Source organism: Dendropsophus ebraccatus, chromosome 1 (genome assembly GCF_027789765.1).
Source record: "Dendropsophus ebraccatus isolate aDenEbr1 chromosome 1, aDenEbr1.pat, whole genome shotgun sequence".
Lineage (NCBI taxonomy): Eukaryota > Metazoa > Chordata > Amphibia > Anura > Hylidae > Dendropsophus > Dendropsophus ebraccatus.
Window position 1 is genome coordinate 69059940 of NC_091454.1, and position 19954 is coordinate 69079893.

The 19954-nt window shown below is 42.5% G+C and overlaps 1 protein-coding gene across 1 annotated transcript; it reads left to right on the forward strand.

Moving 5' to 3' along the window:
- The first annotated feature begins 4539 nt into the window (after positions 1–4539).
- PCYOX1L (prenylcysteine oxidase 1 like) lies at positions 4540–18288 on the forward strand. The gene is made up of 6 exons (XM_069955140.1): positions 4540–4642; positions 5828–6034; positions 7719–7893; positions 9537–9748; positions 11031–11171; positions 16500–18288. Exons 1-6 carry the CDS (start codon positions 4558–4560, stop codon positions 17165–17167), a joined length of 1488 nt encoding a protein of 495 aa, XP_069811241.1. The 5' UTR covers positions 4540–4557; the 3' UTR covers positions 17168–18288.
- Positions 18289–19954: the final 1666 nt, after the last annotated feature.

The following is a 19954-nucleotide window of genomic DNA, read 5'->3' on the forward strand; positions in this document are numbered from 1 at the left end:
CATCCATATTTCACAAAAAAAAATGAGACATTAGTCACATGTTGAAAGATTGTGTTTCTAAAAAAAAACTAATTTACGGAAATACGAATGCATTACAGATGCCCAATCCGATAATGGGAGGAATCTACGGACACGGAAAAAATACTGAACGTGTGCTTAAGGCCTTAGGGTATGCTTACAATCAGGCGGAATTTGGCGGTGGAAAATCCTGCTTACCTCAGTGTAGCATAGCCTTTCTATGGGAGAGCTTGCGCGCCTCCACTCTCCGCTCAAAGAATGGACATGTCCGACTGATTTACTCAGTGTGAACTTCCCCTTAGTCTTTTTTTTTTTTTTTTATCCAGCACAAGACTAAAAAGCTGCCTTCAGGAGACTGGACCTGGATACAAGTAAGAATAGCTTTGTTTTACAGCATGATAAATAAAAAAAATAATGAATGTAAATTGCAAACTTGCTTTATATTACATCCCATTGATTTAGATTTTGAAAGTTATGACAGTGACGCTATACATGTTGCAATCCAGCAGACATATTCCTGGAAAACCTTGTTAAGTGTGGGTGAGCATAATGCTGCTGAAAAATGCCAGCTGGAGGCAAGGGCGTAGCTAGGATTCATGGGGTCCTCTGTGGACAACACAATGCACTATATATATATATATATATATATATATATATATATATATATATATATATATATATATATATATATATAGGCTCGGTGATGTGGCCAAAAAATAAAATCTCTGTCAGAGCAGAATCCTGCCTACAGCCACAAAAGTGACTGGAAGAGCCAATGGCTGCTTGCTCTGTCAGTCCACTGTATTTAACTATAAGGGCCCATTAGGAGCCATTATGGTTGAATACATAGGTGCAGGAGCAGACTACCTTCTGCTTAACCCCTTATGTACACAAACCTCACTTACATGCTGCAGCACAAAAAAAGAGTTAAAAACAGAAGACAATTAGATATCTGCTTCAGGCTTGAACACTGATAACCCCTGACCTCTGCAGGAGCTCCAGAGAACAGAGGTCAGGGGTTATTAGAGCAGTGAAGTAGAGATCTCCTTGTCATCTGTTTTTAACCCTTTTTTGTGCAGCATGTAAGTGAACATTGGGTCACTTACACACTGCAGTATATAAGGGGTTAAGCAGAAGGACACAGGATGCTTCTTATCTTCCCTATTCATCCCGGGCCCTCTCCTTCACAGCCCCATAGCTGCTGCCTGCCCTGACTCTATGGTAGCTAAGCCACTTGCTGGAGGCTCTGCCATGAGAGGCAACACACATGGCTGCCAGATGTTCAGATGTTAGTGTCCCTGGTATCACTACTAGGGCTGACCAGCTATCCTATGCGATGGCTCCCCAAATCATCACACCAGCAAATGGGCCTTTGCGTCGCTTCACAAGAAAGTGAGGTTTAAAGGGTTCACCATGGACCTCCATACCAAAACCAGACCTTGTTGGATTCTAAACCTGGATTTATTGCTACAGTGCAGGTTTCTTGTTGACAACATGACTGAAAAGAAGGTGACGGTGGCTGTCTGTCAATGGCAGGACATGTAATGGGTGCCATGAAAGCAAATTTCCATAATTTGTGTGCGCCATCACATACCCACTGCTCACAACACCTCCTAACAACTTTATCAAAACGTCCATGACGGCAAGCAATTCAACAGAATGACAATCCCGCTTCCCACATACAATTATGTGCCCCCCTACATAATCTGTCAATGGAGCACATGTCTTGGAGTACACTGTAGAGTCATTCATGTGGATATTACTTTGACAAGTAGCACCTACCTAAGTCCCTTCCACCCCAGCATCTCCTGGGCAGACTGCTGACTATATTCATTGCAATGTACATTGCTAGGGACATTATATGCTAGGAATGTTATGGAGACTGACTAAATAATGTTATTGGCGGGTGAAAAACGGCAGCCACAGATTGAGACAACCCTACATTTTATATAGATAGACAGAAACATGCATTAGATATGCAAAAGGATTTCCACAGCCAGGGCCATATTACCAGCTGCTGCTGCCCTAGGCACTAAACCTGCAGACGCCCCATCTTCACTCACCAATTACCATTAGGATTTTCTACTTTCTAAACATCATATTGATCAGTCTTAGGCCGCGTTCCCACATTTACTGTACGACACCACATGCAGCCGAAACCAGACCCTCATGCGGTAACCAATAGGCATATGGCCAATAATCCACGTAACAGCACATAACTACTGGAGAAGAAATGGGAGCCTGGTTTCGGACACATGCATTTCTCTACATGTAGAAACATTGTCTGAATCAAGTTTTTCATGGTTTTTAACTGCTCAAAACGTAAACAAATTTTCACATTGAATCAATGATTAGAGCCGTCTGCATATTGTTTGAGGGAATTCTCACCACAGGATTGGTAGATTGGTAGGTAATAGCTCCAGGCGTCACATTTACCACCACCACACCAGACCTGACCAATACCGCAATACTGTGACTGGATAACACTGCTATACTAGACCTGACCAATACCGCCATACTGTGACTGGATAACACTGCCATACTAGACCTGACCAATACCACCATACTGTGACTGGATAACAACGCCATACCAGACTTGACCAATACCACCATAATGTGACTAGATAACACCGCCATACTGTGACTGGATAACACGCCACACCAGACCTGACCAATACCCCCATACTGTGACTGGATAACACCGCCATACTAGACCTGACCAATACGATAATACTGTGACTGGGTAACACTGTCATACCAGACCTGACCAATACCACCATACTGTGACTGGGTAACACTACCATAACAGACCTGACCAATACCGGCATACTGTGACTGGATAATACCACCATACCAGACCCGGCCAATACCGCCATACTGTGACTGGATAACACTGCCAGACCTGACCAATACCTCCATACTGTGACTGGGTAACACTACCAGACCTGACCAATACCCCCATACTGTGACTGGATAACACCGCCATACTAGACCCTACCAATACGATAATACTGTGACTGGATAACACTGCCACACCAGACCTGACCAATACGATAATACTGTGACTGGGTAACACTACCATACCAGACCTGACCAATACGATAATACTGTGACTGGGTAACACTACCATACCAGACCTGACCAATACCACCATACTAGGACTGGATAACACCACCATACTAGACCCGACCAATACCGCCATACTGTGACTGGATAACACCGCCACACCAGACCTGACCAATACCGCCATACTGTGACTGGGTAACACTACCAGACCTGACCAATATCCCCATACTGTGACTGGATAACACCGCCATACTAGACCCTACCAATACGATAATAATGTGACTGGATAACACTGCCACACCAGACCTGACTAATACGATAATACTGTGACTGGGTAACACTACCATACCAGACCTGACCAATACCACCATACTGTGACTGGATAACACCGCCACACCAGACCTGACCAATACCGCCGTACTGTGACTGGATAACACCGCCACACCAGACCTTACCAATACCGCCATACTAGACCTGACCAATACCACCCTACTGTGACTGGATAACACTGCCATACCAGACCTGACCAATACCGCCATACTGTGACTGGATAACACCGCCACACCAGACCTGACCAATACCGCCGTACTGTGACTGGATAACACCGCCACACCAGACCTTACCAATACCGCCATACTAGACCTGACCAATACCACCCTACTGTGACTGGATAACACTGCCATACCAGACCTGACCAATACCGCCATACTGTGACTGGATAACACCGCCACACCAGACCTGACCAATACCGCCGTACTGTGACTGGATAACACCGCCACACCAGACCTGACCAATACCGCCATACTAGACCTGACCAATACCACCCTACTGTGACTGGATAACACTGCCATACCAGACCTGACCAATACCGCCATACTGTGACTGGATAACACCGCCACACCAGACCTGACCAATACCGCCGTACTGTGACTGGATAACATCGCCACACCAGACCTGACCAATACCGCCATACTAGACCTGACCAATACCACCCTACTGTGAGTGGATAACACTGCCATACCAGACCTGACCAATACGATTTTAAACACAAGGGGTGCCTAGTGGTAAATACGGCCCTGCCCACTGCACCTCTTTTGCAAAGCTTTCTTAAATCCTTGGTCAGGATTGTTCCTGCTGGCAGGTTATAAATAATGTGATCTATCTATAAAATGTAGAGTTGTCTCAGTCTGTGGCTGGCGTTTTTCACCAATCTCCATGTATTGTATAGTGTATATGGTGCATTCTACATATATTCAGAGACACAACCTCTGCGCAGGGCTTGCGCCATTAGCACAGCACCCACAGCTCTCGTCTGCAGTGCGTGGCGCTGTACCACAGATGCACTTCTGCGCATGCGTATTGAGACGCTTGCGTTCCACGCCTCGGTTTCAGTGTGCTTCACCTTACCCTGTCTGGTCTGTGATTGGCCAGCCGCGGCACAGTGAGCTTCTCCTTTCCCCTCTCATCCTCAGCATGGCTCCGCTTCTGCTGCTGATGGCTGTGGTCACCCAGCTATGCGCCGGACAGCCGGGGCCCCCAGACCCGCCTGGCAGAATAGGTATATATGGGGATAATGGTGCACAAGGTGGAGCCTCCATCGGCACCTGCTTGTACCAGCTGCATCGTGCAACCTGTGCTCCCTCCGTATGGCTGGGACTGCACCAGGGACCCAGTATGCAGATGTCATTAACATCAATGGGAAATAACCCTGTGGCAGAGGCTTCTATGTATCCTCCCTGGGGTAGGGGCTGTGGAATCTGGATATGTATAGAATAACATGGGGGCACTGGATCAGCATAGTCAGATATGTCTGCCTTCCCTAATATAACTGTACAGATGGCTGCATGAAGAAATGCTGCTATACTATGTGCCGTTGATGTTGATGTCGCCCTCATTTGCAGTCTTTAGTGCTGTAACACCTTGACCTAGGAAACTGAACCTGGTGACTGCCTATGTTGGTGCTGAATGGAGAATACACTCATCCCTACAGGATGCTAAGAGGGACGGTCAGATACTATGTTGTTTTATGTCTTTTTAATAATGTATATCTATCAATGTTGGCAAACTGCTAATAGTCTGCTATTAGAAATCCATGGCAACAGACTGCAAACACTGTAGTCTGATACTGCAGTCATATTACCTCTATTTTTTTTTTTTTTTACTTTTTTACTATTCTGCCTAATGTACATCAGTAATAACTGTGGGGCAGATGAAAGGGAGTATGATCAGAAGCCACAGAGTTTGGGCTCTATCAACATGGGGCACATAGGTCTTTGTAGGAGATATAGACCCCAAACGATAAGGTCGCAATTAATGTAATAAGGGCTGAGGGCTAGTTCTAGGATATATCGTTATTCTATTATAAGTAGGGATCTCACCTCTTAGACCCCTACTGATCATGAGAATGAAGGGGACACACATCACTGGTGTAGTGCTGCAGCTGCCCCTTCAATTCCTTGCACATCTGCACTCACTGCTGCTCAGATGTGGAAGAAGCCACAGCCAGCCGCACTGCACTGTACTTATGGATGCTTCCAACCTCTTCAGCCACTAGTAATCAAGTGCAGAGCGTTCAGGTTCAGAAGAATCTGAGAGTGCTCGAGCTTGGCTCTTCTTTAATAAGTAGTAGGGAGATATGTTTATCATATGAAAATAAGGAAGAAACAAAATGGTTGCATATTGCTACACTTGCTTTGTTATGGGATTATTCTTTCATACTGTGTATTTCTTGATATTTTTGCAGCTGTAGTTGGCGCCGGAATAGGAGGCTCAGCCGTTACATATTTTCTTCATCAGCAGTTTGGACCCCAAGTGCAGATTGATGTTTATGAGGCCGACCGTGTCGGTGGGCGATTGGCCACCCTAACCGTGAATAGCCAGCAGTATGAATGTGGCAGCCCATCCATTCACTCACTGAACCTGCACATGCAAGACTTTGTCAAGCTTTTGGGTGAGTCTTCTTATGCGTATACTTACAACTCATGTTAATTACATTGGTGTTTAAAAGTTTGTGAATCCTTCAAAAAAGTCTTTATTCCTGCATAAATATAGCCTAAAATTACATCAGATTCATAAAGGGGTAATCCACTTAAGAAACTTTTACCCTGTTGAATTCCTACCCATAATTTTTGCTTGCAATATATTTCTGTTACTTGAATTGGGCCATTTGTCTGCAGCACATCCTGAAGCTGCAGAAACTCCTCACTTTCTGTTCCACATGGTCTCGACTCCTCTGTCCTTTCCCTCCCTTCTGAGGCTAAAGTCACATAAACTCTGTCTCTTCTGTTACCAAGCAAGCTGTAACACCTTATCTTCTAACCCCACCCACCATAAACATCACACCAATCAGTGAGCACCTGGCTAAGGGACGAGGAAACAATAGAACAGTGACAGCCTTCAGAGCAGTATAGGGGAAAAGAAACAGTTGTTTCATCTCTCTCTGTTTCTAATCTATCTATGTAGATGGATATGTGTTCCTGGGTAAGGTTGACTGTCAATGTCAAGGGTTAATTAATTACCCCTTAATTAATCTGTCTGTCAGTTAGGGAACGCCGGAGGTGTCAGCACACAACATTGCTAGTTGTCCAGCAGTGAGGAAGTTAACAGTAATCTGGAAGGTAGTTCAATCAGTGTTGTGTGAGGTAAAAGGAAGCAGTGTCCTGTGTGTAATGTAGAAACAGTGAAAGAGAAGGAAAGATTTATGTGCTAACAGCAGCCAGAGATCACAGCACAGGAGCTGGATTTGCCATAAGGAGAAAAAATTCAGCCCAGTACGAATCAAATGGATTACAGGATAACACTGGCGAAACTCGGGTATCTGTACCGTATCCCCCCTGTGAGAAGCAGGGGGAATGTGTGGGTGCTAAGAAGCTTTTTATCACTGTCACCACTGTCACCCCTGTCTTTCTGTTGGAGTGTACTGCACTGTATGTACCTACATAAATTCTGTTAAACTGCACTACGTTAAAGCCTGTTTAACTTCATGAGGTGCGCTGTAGAGAGGATACGCTTAAAGAGGTTGTATGCCGGGCCAGCGGCTCTATTCATAACAGAGCTGGCGGGGCCCGATACAGAGATTGGCGGGGGGTGCAGAGGTCAGACCCCGTGCGACCTCCTACTTTTCCCCTTTCTTGTGTTTTCCTAGACATCATTTTTAAAGTACCTGACCCAAAGCACCCCCCCCCCCAAATTCCCTCAGAATCTTAAAGAACTCAAAATACCCTATACTGCCATACCATAAGGATGTCTGTGGATAAAAGATAGATATTTTGTTTACAGTGTAAAACAGAAGCAGATTGAGCCAGAGATGGGCAGATGCTACAAGATGAGGCAGATACTTGGCAGTTGGCTCTGAGGTGCAATGCATGCTGGGAAATGTAGTTTCCTGGATGGCGCCATCTTGCATATAGACCAGCTTTTAGAAAAAACTTGTAGCTGTTTTATTATAGTTTTTATTTTTGTTGTATATAAAATGTGGTCAACCTATTAGATTGCCTATTCTGTGGATTAAATATCCATTGTTTTCTCCTGCACAACCACTTTAACAACAGAATGTATCAGAATACTGATGAGATTGGTGGCATCTTTTCCATCTATGGCTAGTTCTGCTGACTAAATTCTTCTTTCCTATTAAGGGCTAAAGCATCGTAAAGAGGTGGCAGGGAAGAGTGCTATTTTCAATGGCGAGCATTTGGTTCTGGAGGAGACGGACTGGTATCTCTTAAATCTTTTTCGGCTCTGGTGGCATTATGGAATCAGTTTCTTGAGACTACAGATGTGGGTGGAAGAAGTCATGGAAAAATTTATGAGGTAAGTCATTGGTAAAATATTTTCTCAAGTCTGGAGTAGCCATTTAGTTACCCTCACACTTTGTTATTTTGAAATATATATTATGGTAGATTTTCAAGTTGTTCAAGTTGATTTTCAACAAAATAGACACACACACCAGACTTCAGGTTTTGAATGTTTGATTGTTTTCATACCGAAGATCAGCCTGCCATCCCCCATGTTGAAATTATAATTTTTGCAAACAGGGTCACATTATTCCGATATCAGCTTGTTATCTCCTATGCACGGTATAGGTGATAACATGCTGATTGTTGTGGGTTTGATCACTGGGTGACAACTGATCTTAAGAAAGACACACAGACATCACTGTGCGACCAAGGAGGCCTGCTCTTCATTCATTCTCTGCAGAGCTGACAGAGTTCCTTATTCTGCTAGATCGACGCTCGTTTACTTGGCCTATTCCGCGGCCCGACAATCGTTAGTGAGGGCTGCAGGGACATCGTTACCGATGTCCTTGCAGCCCTTGTTTCATACATTACCTGTCCAGGCATAGGTCTTCTCCTTCTTCCGGTCCCGCGTGGCAGCATCAGCTTCGGAGTGGCCTGACTGAATGGGCAGAACGCTCAGCCGATCACTGGCCGCGGCTCTGTCAGCTCAGACAGGCCGATCCAAAGCTGATGCTGCCGCACGGGATCGGGAGAAGACCTGCGTCTGGACAGGTAATGTATGATGTTTGTGAAATCGTTGGTCGCCCTCCGCGCCTGCTATTCCACGTAGCGATGCGCAGGTGGCGACCGATGATTTTAGGTTTGAACCTAAATGAACTATCAGCCGATGACACGATCATCGGCTGATCGTTCTTTCTATTCCACGGAGCGATAATCGGATGAATCGGGCTGATTCAGCCGATTATCGCTCCTTGGAATAGGCCCCTAATGGTTGCGGTCCCTGTAATCAGACCCCCAGCAATCAGCTTGTTACAAGTAGAGAGGGTTCACACGTAACAGAATCGCAGCAGATTTTACACTGCTAGTTTGCAGCAAAATCTTCTGTGATTCCCCTCCTGTCAGTTTCAATAGGATTACATACTTGCAGTGGAAATGTCATCCCGCCGCAAGTATGTAAGCAGCAGTCACCTTAAAGGGGTTGTCCAGCGATTAATCTTTTTCTTTCAAGTCAACTTATATGAGAAAGTTATATAGATTTGTAATTTACTTCTATTAAAAAATCTCAAGTCTTCCCATACTTATTAGCTACTATATATCATGCAGTAAATGTTGTTTTATTTTCGTTTTGACACAGTGCTCTCTGCTGACATCTCTGGCCGAGACATGAACTTTGTCTCGTTTTTCTATGAATCCCCATAGAAAACCTCTCCTGCTCAGGACAGTTCCTTTCTCGGCCAGAGATGTCAGCAGAGAGCACTGTGTCAAAACGAAAATAAAACAACATTTACTGCATGATATATAGTAGCTAATAAGTCACAAGCTATAGTAGTCTAACTCACAAGCTATCCAGCGATTTTTGTATACGCTCAGAACAACCCCAACTAGCTATAGACAACCCAAGAAGTGAGGCAACGCTATGATCAAACAGAAGTCATTTTAAAAAAGTGCCTAGCCAACTAGGATATAATACACGTTATTAATGTGTTCTTTTTACAGAGTATATAAATATCAAGCTCATGAATACGCTTTCTCAACCATAGAAGGGCTCCTTCGTTCACTGGGAGGGGATCACTTTGTTAATATGACACACAGGTCGGTTGGGGAATCTTTGCAAGGTATTGGAGTGTCACAGCGATTTATTGATGATGTGATCAGCGCTGTAACGAAATCCAGCTATGGACAACCTGTGTCGATTCCAGCATTAGCTGGTAAGTTATAGATTTATAATTTTGCTCAGCTGCCTAAAAATGGTAAAGGACAAGCAGCTGCAAACTCTCTTCATCACTCATCATCTTCATCATCATTTGATGTGATACTGCATGCTGTGAGAGGGGAGGGGGAGCCACAGAGAAGAAAAGAGCAAAACACTCACAAAAGAACAGTGTATAGAGAAGGGAAAAGACCCACAATATGCAAGTTAAACTCAACTCTCATGGCTGTACTGCATCCATTTATTCATTCAGGTTCCTATACTACTTTACAAAGTGCATCTTTTCTAAGAACTCTGCCATATTCCATTGTGATACCTCATTAGACTTGTATGAAATGAAAACGTGTCTGTCATGTCAGGAGATTTTTTTGGATAAAGTATCCTGTGTGTGTACATGAGGAGTAGCACTTTTTTCAGCCATTCTATAACTAGTTTATGATATTCCCCCTGGTTACCACCCAGCCAACTTCCCCCCCCCCATAGGCTTGTATTGGCAGTAGGGCTGGGCGATTAATCGAATTAATTCCATTAATTCGCCCCCAGAATTTGGAAATCTATTTGATTTTTTTGTGATAAATTTGATTTTCACAAAAAATCATTGCGGGTGGGCTGGCGTTGTGGCAAGGCACAGGGCTGACAGTGCGATGTGGCAAGCTATGGACGGAGATAGCAGCGTGGCGAGGTAAGGGGCTGGCGGCACGGCGAGGTGCTGGACGAGCTCCCCTCCTGACAGCAGTAGGAGGCTGCAGGGACAACTGAGTTGGCGTGATTGGGGCAGAGGTGATAGCGTCGCTGCAGTTACTGGAGCTGTACAGCAGGATCCTGTAACTGCAGCGATGTAGTAATTTAAATAGAGAATCATCCCAAAAATTTTAAAAATCGAAAATTAAATTTTTTTGTCTATATCGCCCTGCCCTAATGGGCAGTGTAAGTCCTTACTAACTCTGCTGTAGATGTTTGGAAGGAAAGCAATGAGGGGGCCGCTACATTTTCCTGATCACACAACTGATTAGTAGGGGTGTGGAGAGTTGGACCTTCTCGCATTTGATAGTGATGGCCTTTCATAAGGATAAGTTAACAATATTGGCATCCCAGAAACCTCCTACCCATCAATGATATAATAGGTACTACACATGTCTGTCTCATTATGCCCATTTCAGCAAGGATTTGTTGTAAACTATTGAAATGCTATTATCACTGTCTCTTCTGTAGCGTCAGATGACGTATTTCATGAACGCTATATTATCTGCGTTATCACATGTGCTGTTTATCTCTTTTAGGTGCCATGTCTTTGGCGGCTGCTCAGGGAAGTATGTGGTCCGTAGAAGGTGGTAATAAGCTGGTCTGTTCAGGTTTGCTGAAACTGACAAAAGCTAATGTTATCCACGCAAGGGTGACGGCAGTGTCTCTCCACAACACAGGTATATATTTTTCACAGACCTGTCCATGGCATAACACATATGCACACATGGCATAACAAATCTTAATGCTTCTGATATAATGCCAACATTGCTGGTTTATAAAAAAATAAATAATTAAAGAGTAATGCTAAGCCTAAAATAAAATATTTTAGCATCTACTGCCATATAAGCGAAGTTTTGTCAATAGGAATTTTACCATCATGCAACAATTAGTACTACCTTAGGGTGCCTTTACACAGACAGATTATCTGACAGATTTTTGAAGCCAAAGCCAGGAACAGACTATAAAGGTCATAAAGGAAAGACTGAGATTTCTCCTCTTCTCACATCCATTTAAGGCTTTGGCTTCAAAAATCTGTCAGATAAATCTGTCTGTGTAAAGGCACCCTTAGTTTGCATTATAGTTTTTCCTACCCCATGTATAAGATCTGTTACTGTGAGTGTTTTAAATATTAAAAAAATATTTAACACTTAGGGGACACAGCCAGTTTTCATTTTTGCGTTTTCGTTTTTCCCTCCTCGTGTATATAAGGCCATAGCGCCTGCATTTTTCCACCTAGAGACCCAAATGAGCCCTTATTTTTTGCGCAACTAATTGTACTTTGCTATGGCAGATGTAATTTTTGCCTAAAATGTGCTGGGAAACCAGAAAAAAATTATATGTGTGGTGAAATTGAAAAAAAAAAAATGTTTTTTTTATTTGGGGGGGGGGGGGGGTTGTTTTTACTCCGTTCGCCCTGGGGTAAAACTGACTCGTTATACATGTTCCTTAAGTTGTTATGATTACAACGATATGTAACATGTATAACTTTTATTTGATTTGATGGCTTGTAAAAAATTAAAACCTTTTAAAGAAAATATGTTCCTTAAAATCGCTCCATTCCCAGGCTTATAGCGCTTTTATCCTTTGGTCTATGGGTCTGTGTGAGGTGTAATTTTTTGCGCCATGATGTGATCTTTCTATCGGTACCTTGGTTGCGCATATACGACTTTTTGATCGCTTTTTATTACAATTATTCTGGATTTGATGCGACCAAAAATGCGCAATTTTGCACTTTGGGATTTTTTTGCGCTGACGCCGTTTACCGTGTGAGATCAGGAATGTGATTAATTAATAGTTCGGGCGATTACGCATGCGGCGATAGCAAACATGTTTGTTTATTAATTTATTTATTTATTTTTATTTATAAAATGGGGAAAGGGGGGTGATTCAGACTTTTATTAGGGGAGGGGATTTTGTGTTATTAAAAATACATTTTTCTTTTACTTTACACATATACTAGAAGCCCCCCTGGGGGACTTCTAGTATATGCACTCTGATCTCTCATAGAGATCCATGCAGTATAGTTATACTGCATGAATCCATGAGATCGGTGTTCTATTGCTTTTGGCTGCTGCAGCCAAAAGCAATAGAATGCCGAGCCGGGATCAGCGCCATTACGGCGCAGACCCCGGCCCGGGATGGATGCGGGGATTGCCCCCCCGCAATCGCGCCGCAGGGGGGCGATCCCCCACTAGACCACCAGGGATGGATATGAGCAAGTATTTAGAAGCAGCTGTCAACTTTGACAGCTGCTTCTAAGTACTTAATTAGCGGGCACGGCGATCGGACCGTGCCCACTAATAGCCGCGATCCCGGACTACATGCGGCACCCGGGATCGCCACAGTTCAGAGGGGGGTCGCCGCGCGACCCCCCTCTGAACTCCCATAGCGGCACGAGGACGTTCAGTAACGTCCTGGTGCAGCTATGGGTTAATGAACTCTAGGTTCTGTAAAAAAAATAGAAAGAAAAGTCGTACTCATCTGCCTTGATCCCCCGCCGCTTTTAGCAGTGCCTTGTCTCCATGTCATCCTGCTTCCTATGATGTTTAATTTAGTCATGAGTTGCAAGTATTTAAATGAGCATTTTCTGCCTAAATGTAATATCATCAAAAATATGTTTTGATTTGGTATAAAAAATCCCCCCCAAAATACCTGTGATCTTTTTGTGCCTCGAACTAGGTGAAAAAGCATTTTATCTTTCCTTCCTATTGACTTCTACCTAACTTTTAGCTCCAGCTTTGTAAGCAGGTAAAAAATGCTCAGTAAAATACTGCAAAAAAAACTGGTGTTAAAAAACAACAACAAAAAAAACCTTTGACTGGGTTCACATTTTTTCCCCATCTGTTTCCATATGTTTCATTTTAACATACAGAAAAATGTGGTCAACCACCTTTCTGTGTATGTTAAAAAAAACTGATCCACTTTGATCCTTTGTTTTGTAATGTAAGTCAATGGAAAATGGATCTACAATATGGCATACATCAGCATCTGTTTTTCCCTTTTTAACGTACATTAAACAGACAGCAAAAATGCAGTGTGAACCTAGTCTAAATGTGCAGTAGACATAACTCAATTCCATAGGTTGCTATCAATATGGTTATTTCAAACTTGTTTAGTACATTTTTCAATGTTTTAGTATTTTTGCAAACTAAAAGCATGCTTAATAAAGGGGAAAAAAACTGATTTATTTATTTTTACACCATGCGGTATAAATAATAAGTTAGCTTTATTTGAAGGGTCCTTATAAGTGTGGATACTCCAAAAATCTTTTCTATGGTACTATTTTTAGCTTTATTTTTGGGAGGCTTCTTTTAAAGGAGAAGTCCCACGAAACAGGAAGGTAGGGCAGTGAGGGAACACAATAAACAAAGTATACTTCCTCATAGTGCCGCTCCCAGGTCTCGCTGACAGCCACTGGCCTCTTGCAGCTCCTCCAACTGCAGTGTCACCTACCTGGCTGATGTACTGCCCGCTAAACCAATCAGTGACTGGGGTGAGACACCGTCCTAGTCATTCACTAGCTGTCAGCGAGACCCGGAAGCAGTGCTACAGGGGCGCAAGGACTGGTAAATATACTTTGTTTATTATTTCCGCACCCCCCTGCCTTCATGTCACTTTTTAGTTTCATGGGACTTCTCTTTTAATTAAATTTTATTGGTCTCAATTTGACTTAGGGGGCCTGCACATGCTCTGTAAATCACTGATGCTACGGAGTGTGAAGCTGCGGGACGGCATCAGAAACTCCTGGCATCATCTGTCATTAAGATGCCAGGAGCTCTGAACCTGTTCAAATCTTCCCGTATCAAATCTACAGTAGTGGGGGAGGTCATGAATTATGTTTTTGCCATGCTCAGTTTTAGAAAGCAGGAGGATATAGCCAGTAGACACTAGAATCCTAGAAAGTAAGGAAGGAAGTAACATCTGTGTCATCAGCATAAAAGTAACATCCAAAGTGAAAAATGGTAAATTACACTGCTTTAATGTAGTTTTTGATTCTTAACAGGGAGTTTAAGCTGTATCATCAGTCTTCAGATTGCATCTGTTTAGTCCAGACGTTACAAGGTTATGAAATGCTTTGTATTTTCCACCAGAGGGAGCCACAACCTTGCATTGTGTCACTGTATTTCATGATAATGTGCTCTATGCTCTATGGAAGAGCTGCAGTAACATCTGTCATGCTCATTTTTAGAGCAAATGTTAAGTTAAGAAAAAACAATAACGATAAAGAGATCCTTTTGAACTTGTGTTGAACATTACAAAATCACACGTTACATGAATAAGGTAAATGGCAGACTGGTACATAGGGATAGAGGACCTTGCCCATGAGGGCTTACAATTTACAAGGTAAGGGGAGCGAGACAGAAGGTGAAATACATTGTATGTTATGTCCCATGACATAAAAAAAAATCAGGAAGGCAGGATGACAGCCGTGGTGTCCTGCATCTCTTTAGGCTATGTTCACACTACGTAAATCTACGGCCGTAGTTCTCGCCGCAGAACTACAGCCATAGATTTGCGGGGTGGAACATAGCATTGTTTGCTATGGGATCCCGTCCGGAGCGTACACACATCGTATACGCTCCAGCCGGTTCCCATGCGGCGCCGCAAACTGACAGGTCCATTATTTGCGGACGGAATTCAGTGAATTCCGTCCGCAGAAGAGCCTGGCAGTTCACACAGTGAAGCGAGCGGCTCCGGCCGCTTGCTTCACTGTGGGCTATGGGAAGCTCTGATGCGGGCGTGTGCTGATGCGCCCGCATCAGAGCTCCACGGAGGAAAGATCATTCGGTCGGTACTTAAGTACTGGCCGTGATGATCCGGGCTGAGAGCGGCTGTTCCGTGACCCGGCCGGAGTCACGAACGGCCGGTCTCATCCGTAGTGTGAACATAGCCTAAAGCTGCAACATCACGTACCCAGCTGATCAATTTTGCCCGCTCAGCCAATCAGTGACTGAGATGGGACACTACTTCAGTCACTGATTGGCTGAGCGGGCAATTGCTTAGCTGTGCTATGACCTTTCAGTAGGAAGAGCTGGGTACGTGACGTACCTGGATTTTAGCCAAAAATGGCACAAGGACTGGTAAGTAAACATTGTTTATTAGGTTCCCCTGCCTTGCTTTTTATTTTATGATATATTAATTTCAAATATTTTAACTATAACAGCAACATTTGTAAATGTAGAAGTTTTTACTTTAGTAATGCCTTTCCTTAAAGTGAATCTTTCAGCTGTAATTCACCTTTCATACTGTTGATACTGTTAGATAGCTGTTAGGCAGGGGAGACACATGGTACCCTTCATACACCCAACTGTACTCCCAGAACATAGAAAAAACAAAAAACTGCTTTTATTCTTTAGTTAAAGAGGTGTTTTTCTCAGCTCCTGAACTGCTGAGTGCTGCATTACTGCCCTCAGCACCTCAGGAACGCCTCTTTGACTATTTGCACCATAGAATAAAAGAATTTAGCTTATTATGTAAGAACAGCCCTCAGGGAAGCTTCTTTGACTTTTTTCTATGTTCTGAGAGCAGTGCTGGATACATGAAAGGTACCATGTGTCTCCTTGCACTAACACCTATCTAACAATGTCAGCAGTTTGGAATGAGAATTGCAGCTGACAGATTCTCTGTAAACATACAGAAATGGAAGAATGTTATCCTGGAAAATTTGAGGCATTGAAGTTACAATATTGAATTCTTATTCCTATATATTGCTTCTTCTAGTAAATCTGCCTTAGTATTTTTTTGCCCAAACATTAAGTTTTCTTGTGTTTTGTGCAAGAATGTGTGACTTTTTTTTACAATAGTTTTCTGATGAAAGCATTGATAAAGCCTATCCCTCCCTCATAGATTTTATTTTCCCAGACAACCATTTTAAAACTAGGGGAAACAGGTCTACATCTCTGTAATGTAGTGGTGGTATATTCTATGTAAAGATGAGGAATGCACTGTAACTTATTTTTTCTACATCTTCACCCGTCCATTTATTCTGTCTGATTCCTCTGCAGAGAAGAAGCGCCTGTATGAAGTTCAATACGAGCAGGAGGGGACTCTTGGGTCAGATTACTATGACTTGGTGATTGTGGCTGCCCCTTTGCACAAATCTGGCTATCCTATCTCGTTCCTGAACCTCCAGCCTTCTTTTCCTGAACCTGTGGGCTCTTACCATCGGATAGTTTCTTCCATTGTCCACGGCTACCTTAACTCCTCCTACTTCGGCTTTACTGATCCCAAACTTTTTCCTTTTGCAAGTATCCTCTCTATGGACACTCCGGATGCTATATTTCATAGCCTGGAAAGTCTGTGCCCGGTAAACGTGTCTGTTGGCTTCCGCCGCAAGCCTCCCCAGGAAGCTGCAGTATGGCGAGTGACGTCTCCAAGGCCTCTAGACAGAAAGGAGTTAAAGACCCTGTTTAAGTCTTATTATTCTGTTCAAGTAATAGAGTGGCAAGCCTTTCCTAGCTATGCAACAGCTGGTTCCTCAAGGCCACTCCCTCCTATTATTCTTCATGATGGTCTCTATTACCTCAATGGCGCAGAGTGGGCCGCTAGCTCTGTGGAGATGAGCGCAGTTGCTGCAAAAAACGTGGCTCTTTTGGCTTTTAATCGCTGGTTTGAACTCAATGAGAAAATCGACCAGCAAGACCTAATGCACAAACTGAAGACTGAACTGTAGGGCGATTTATCACCTGGCACAAGTATGTGACTGTTTATCATGACATAATGCATTTAACACTGTATATCCAGGAACGGCATATCCTCTGGGTCTTCTGTGCTGGACAGCTTTCTTATCGGATGTTGGATTACAATATTATTTAAAATTTGCTTGGAGTAACTGGAAGTTATTGGGTTATTTGTATTACTGAGGACCGCATCCCACATAGAAAGAGCAAACATTGTGATCCGTGCGTCTTTTTGCTTAACATTTTTCACTCTATTTTCATTGTGTCAGCATCAGACTTTAATCTCTACAATATAAACCTGGATGGGCAAGTCGCGCACCTGGTAATAGTGGGATGTCATAAGCCGCTTAACACTACATAATAAAAGCTGAACATTTCTCTGGGCACACACTGTGGATTGTACCCCTTTCGTATAAAGAAGATCTGGGGGCCTTGGACTGAAGAAATGCCAGGAGCCATGTATAAAAGAACTTTGCTCTGTGATTGTACATGGCATATAAAACAGAATGAAAGGTTATTGAAGATCTGCACTTTTGCTTTTCTATAGGGAGAGAATACGCATTGTTAAGTTTACATTCTTTCTACTGGTCATATTAACAAAGATAAACTACACAAAATCCCAGTCACTTTTTATTTATTATTATTTAGCCAACCAGAGCTACAATGGTTTCTACTCTTCAATGTTCAACACAAGCTGGTCGCACCCTCTATCAAAGCTTTAAAACCAGATTTTTGCTACATTTATTTTTCTATGGTGCAGACCGGGGAGTGCTCTAGAGAAGAGACTTTTCTGCATACTATAACATTAGGATAACTGCATGGAAATTGGAAAAACAATATTGATTTTGTACTAAGCATAGCTGCGTCGTCGTCCTTGTTAAATGCAGCCTGTTGTGGTCGTATTATGTCTCTGCCGTTGCTTTGTAATTTTTCCATGTTATAGCTCACACCACGTCACTACAAAAAGCAGTCAGCGCTGTATCCGTGAAAGTCACTGTATGTTGTAGTGTATGTGTAGCAACCTACTTGGTGGAATCCTCCATCCTACCACTTTTGCATGGATATCAGGAATAAGGTGAAGTGATGAATTATTTTTACTTGATTAAATAAATTATCGGTGATTTTAACTAAATATGCTTCTTTTATTTTAGTACATTTTTGTTTCCCAGAGGCCAGAGAAGATTGTAAATCATTTTATAAGTGTATATTATATAGTGCGCCCGAACTGGATTACACCCTTGTAGTCCACTACCTGACCTGCAGTTGAAACCAATGGATCCTGTCCAGATGACTACTTTTAATTCCAGTCTGTATCTGTGAATTGTCACCAGGTTATGTTTCCTGTGCATGCGTTTATATACACACCGGAACAATTGCATGAGTAGTCTCTTTTCGGGGCCAGACTACCTTTTAGACAATAAGAGTCATGATTTATTCACGGGAAGCCTGGGTCAGCAGCAGTTTGCTTGGTGGTTGAGGTTATGTTTTGTTCAAAGAGTAAAATTTTAAATCAAGTTGTATGAACTTTTTACAGCAGGAAAACTAATGTGCACTTATAAATGTTGTGTCTTTTGAAGAGTGCTTGGTTCCTGATCTGGTTTACCTAGGCCTCCATGTGTTACATGGTTGGCGATTTCATCTGAATTGAAAGCATGTGTTACTACTTCATGTATGGCAAACGGCGGCTTCCTATGGAAATACCTTTGAATTGCAGATTTGCAAGGAGTAAGATCAGCAGGTTGTTGTCTTTAGAGAATAGGACCAGGTGAAACTCGCCTAAGGCCATAAAAACAAAGTAAAGTAGAAAACAATATTTAAAAAAAATTGTTTTGTTTTTTTAAACATATACAAAGATGTATATGTTAATAGATAAAATGTATTGCTTCTGATTCCCATTGACATACAATATAAGAAAAAACGCATTGCAACCTATAAATTTTTTGCTGTATACATAGCTTGTTGGCTTGTTGTTCACTTTTGTATTAAAATGGAAGGCAAACAAATAAAATACGTAAATACAGTACAGAGTATGAACCCAGCCCAAGATGCTGACTTTGCAGCTTTGGTGTATGCAGTGGGAAAGCTCGTGTCCGTAGAGTTTCAATCACCTGACAAATGTCAGAAGATATCAGACAAAACAAATTTTGACTGCACTCCATAGCATATCCAGTAGGTAGATGTATGGGATGCACACCGGGACTGCTGCAATCCCCAATGCCATATGCACTTACAATTCAAAGAAGTCCTAAAGCTTCCAAAGTTCATGTCCAAGCAGCAATTTATTGCTTATGGTGCTCAGAGATTAGCTGTTTGGACTTTCTAAGAATTGTGAAGATGTCCGGAGAATGTCCATCTGGCATCTGTTGGGCTTTTATACATTTTATACATTTTGTTTTTACGGGTAAGACTGGGTTCACACTACATTTTTTTCATACTTTAAAAAAAAACAAAAAAAAAAACTGATGCATTTTTGTGCTTCTGTTTTCCATTGACTTCCATTATATAAAAAAAGAGGATCCAAACTAATCAATTTTTTTAACGTACACAAAAAGGTGGTGCTGGTTTTTTTATATCCATTTTGAAATGGATGAAAATGGATGCCCACAAATGCAGCTGAATGATTCACGTAGTGTGAACCCAGCTGTACCTAAGAGTGATGCATATCACTGTATATTTATGTCGAAATGTACAAAATGTTGAGAAATTTTAACAAAGTATACCTCTGTAACATGCAGAGTTCATAGATGCTACAGCTGGACATTTACATCAACCTAAAGAAG

What these genes read in the sequence shown, in the direction of transcription:
- PCYOX1L (XM_069955140.1), top strand. Translation starts at nt 4,558, where the DNA reads ATGGCTCCGCTTCTGCTGCTGATGGCTGTGGTCACCCAGCTATGCGCC. An exon ending in GTCATGGAAAAATTTATGAG is followed by an intron (nt 7,894 to 9,536) that starts GTAAGTCATTGG and finishes TTCTTTTTACAG; the next exon opens with AGTATATAAATATCAAGCTC. An exon ending in GTCGATTCCAGCATTAGCTG is followed by an intron (nt 9,749 to 11,030) that starts GTAAGTTATAGA and finishes TATCTCTTTTAG; the next exon opens with GTGCCATGTCTTTGGCGGCT.